We start from the raw sequence: 3,429 nt of genomic DNA, 5'->3' as shown, positions 1-3,429 counted from the left end.
TATTTATATGGCGGAACAAAAATTGTATAAAGGTATTTTTTTTTTCAACGTGCCTCGATTCTACCCCACTACTCCCACATTTAGTTTTATCACGTTTTTGAAGTAGACCTCGTGAAGCAGTGTTTAGGTGATGATAATTCTTTACGGAGGTCGCGCTTTCGAGTTACACGCCCCAGTGCTGATGTAACATTATTTTTAGGAGTTAAAACAAGACCTTGAGTCCTACAAGTCAAAATTGTTCGATGCTGTTAATATTGTTTCAATACCTTAGACAAGGACTCTGGATGAGTTAACGGGTGCTTTTTATCGAGAAATTCGTGCTATAGCCCAAAAAATGCTGGAGACTGTAAAAAGCTTTTGCACACAGAATGAATGTATTCAAAATTAGGTCGATTTATTTTTGACAAATAGACAGGTTCAACTATATAAAAAAAATAGTCCTTATATATAAAAAAATAGTCTTAATAAAAAATAAAAAAACGAACCTGAATAAACTCATGGTTGAGCATTTCACTGGCCGTGGCCCGCTCTTCCGGGTTCTTGACCAGGCAGCGGGATACGAAATCGATAAATTCGGGCGTCCAGACGTCCGGCTCGCGGAAGGAAGGAGGTGGCTTGGTGGGTATCATGAAGATGGCTCGCATCGGGTGAATGTCCCCGTACGGGGGCTTGCCCTCGGCCATTTCAAGTGCTGTGATACCTGAGTAAGAGGGACAAGTTTGAGTGAGTAAAACGAACTCTTTTCAATGGAGTAGATCCCAACTCCCTTTACCTACAGAAGGAAATATCGTTTTGTTTGCAAATACAGGGTTATTTGACTACTAGATCATTTTACTTCTGGCTTCCCAATATTTACCTACAATGTCATTGCTGGCTTCCAAGTTAAGGCGAACTGAGTGCATAGGACTATTTACTGACTTAAGGAATATAAGGGACAAATAAGAGACGATTTGAGACCAAAGGGGTGGAGATGTTCAGATGAATCAGATGATGTATACCTTGTTTTATTCTCCTAGGATAGGATTGAAAAGTTTATTTCTTGTGTGCTTGTTTATTTCATCATGCTCTTGAACAATTTGTCTGATTTTGATTGAATTTAGCAAAACATGTTTAATCAATTTAATTACTCTCTGTGGACCTCAAATGTATCAAATAAGACCTTATTAAAACTGTTGGTAGAAAGGAACTTACCAGTCCAACATTGACAGTCTAAATTAAATAAAGTATTTGGAATTATATTGTATCTAAAAATCTACATGTGCCAGCAACAGAATGAGACAAAATACTTACATAACTACTGTTGGTAAAATTATTTATCCAGGGTGGCCTTACCTAAACTCCACATATCTGCTACACAGTCATATCCTATTTCTTGAATCACCTCCGGGGCCATCCAGAAGGGGGTTCCAATCACAGTATTTCTCTTCGCCATTGTGTCAGTCAGTTGTCCAGCCACACCAAAGTCAGCCAGCTTTGCATGTCCTTCCGTGTTGAGAAGAATATTGCCCGCTTTAAGTCTAAACAAGGTCTTATATATTTGATTGGTAATAACATTACATTTTATGGAACAATAATCAAGACCTGTTTAAATTAAAAAAAAAGTATGTATTTTTTCCATATTCAAAGCTTTTCACAGACGTACAATAACCATGGCGCCTGCCAATAATGGAACCCTGCAGTGACCTCATTTCAATAAGTCTGTCCAACACTCCTTATGTCTGTCTGATACATTTTCCAACACATTTCCTCGTTTATTTTCTACACTTCCTGGGAGTGTTTATAAAAGGAGGAGAAGGAGACCCATTTCCTGCCATCTAAACGTATGATACGAGGTGTCAATGGTGTATCATTTTGAATGGGTTACTTACCTACTCGTATAATGGTGTAACATTTTCAATGGGTTACCCTCCTACCTTTTCAATATACCTAACCTTTACAAGCTGTCGAAAACTAGATTATTTAATGTCAGTCAAACTTCATAACTTCAACAAGAGCTTTCGAACATGAAAATTATGAATATGAATACGAACTCGTATACCCTATAATTTTAGTATCAAATCTACCTTTAGTCTGTTTACCCATATCTTGCAAACGGTTGGTCGGATTTCGACGAAATTTTGTAATAATAATAATATTAGTGCTTATTTATAAGTTTATACTGCTTGCATAGGACTGAAAAGTCCCTTTACTCCAGCAGCAGGCTACTACTATTATTGTGGTCAAATTCTCAAATTATATTGAGGATAAAATTCCATACCTCGGCTGGGATTGAACCCACGCCCTCCTGTTTACCAGGGTAGCGCCTTGACCACTACACCACCGAGGTAGGTAGCGCCTTGACCACTACACCACCGAGGTAGGTATTCCATACCTCGGCTGGGATTGAACCCACGCCCTCCTGTTTACCAGGCGAGCGCCTTGACCACTACACCACCGAGGTAGGTATTCCATACCTCGGCTGGGATTGAACCCACGCCCTCCTGTTTACCAGGCGAGCGCCTTGACCACTACACCACCGATGCAGGTATAAAGCTTCAACTAAATTTGGTTGAAACTTTAGTCCTTTTGGGGGTCCTTTTTACTTTCCTTATCTTGACGGTGTACGAAGTGAGTTTACGTAATCACAATAGGGTATTATATGTTTAGGATTAGGAAAGCATTGTTTTCTGTTCATTTCCCCCCTTTTTTAGTGAGTTCTACGTTCTACACAGTTCACTGATCCAATAGTTACCTACAACACATATTTCAATAATTATAATTAGTTTTTCAGTCTGGCTTAATCTACAGCGAGTTGTATTTTGTTCTGTAGATAAGAAGGTCATACCAGCACGAAGGTCGTAGTTTGAAAGGTCATTTTGATTCGAGTTCCTCCTAGGACCTGTTGAGAACCCTAGAGCGCCTCTAGACAGGTTTATGCTTGATTACATAGTCCAATACCTATAGCAGTGGTATGAGGTACTAGATTACTGAGTGGTACTTAATATTTTATTTAAATATCTACCTTAAAAATAACTCTGGAATATTTTTAGCTCAAAAAAAAAAAAAAAAAAAAAAATTTCGGGGCGAACCACGGGGAATTTTTTCTTGGAATTTTTACCCTTTACACACTTAATTAGTAAACTCACATACCTTTCAGGGTCTAGTACCGTCAGAACTCAACCAAGTTCCTGTACCCTAAGAAATGGCCCTTCCTCTGAGACCAAGGCTTAGGGTCGTTACTGTATTAAAAGAAGTTGTAATGTGGGGGGAGGTAAGTAACCCTAGTTTAATGGATTAAAATTGAGTGAAACAAAAGATGTGCTTTATTTTGCCACAACCTTTCGAGAGTAGAAAAACAAATAAATATTAGTTTTTTCAGTAATTAAACTTTATACATGGATCATCGATGTGACATGTTTTCCATGTTAAATGTATACATGTATTCATCCA

At 38.3% G+C, this 3,429-nt stretch overlaps 1 protein-coding gene across 2 annotated transcripts in view; it reads right to left on the bottom strand.

The window, feature by feature from the left end:
• LOC103509589 (serine/threonine-protein kinase 3) overlaps positions 1-3,429 on the bottom strand; it is a 16,296-nt gene that overhangs the window by 6,284 nt on the left and 6,583 nt on the right. For both annotated transcript variants that reach the window (XM_026823877.1, XM_026823876.1), the window contains exons 4-5: positions 1,333-1,515; positions 486-700 (exon numbers count right to left, since the gene is read on the bottom strand). In XM_026823877.1, the coding sequence (XP_026679678.1) occupies positions 486-700; positions 1,333-1,515 (398 nt within the window). The remainder of the gene's footprint in view (positions 1-485; positions 701-1,332; positions 1,516-3,429) is intronic.

The sequence above is a fragment of the Diaphorina citri genome, unplaced genomic scaffold (assembly GCF_000475195.1).
Source record: "Diaphorina citri unplaced genomic scaffold, Diaci psyllid genome assembly version 1.1 scaffold512, whole genome shotgun sequence".
In the NCBI taxonomy this organism is placed as follows: domain Eukaryota; kingdom Metazoa; phylum Arthropoda; class Insecta; order Hemiptera; family Psyllidae; genus Diaphorina; species Diaphorina citri.
This window is presented reverse-complemented; position numbering and strand designations above follow the sequence as displayed.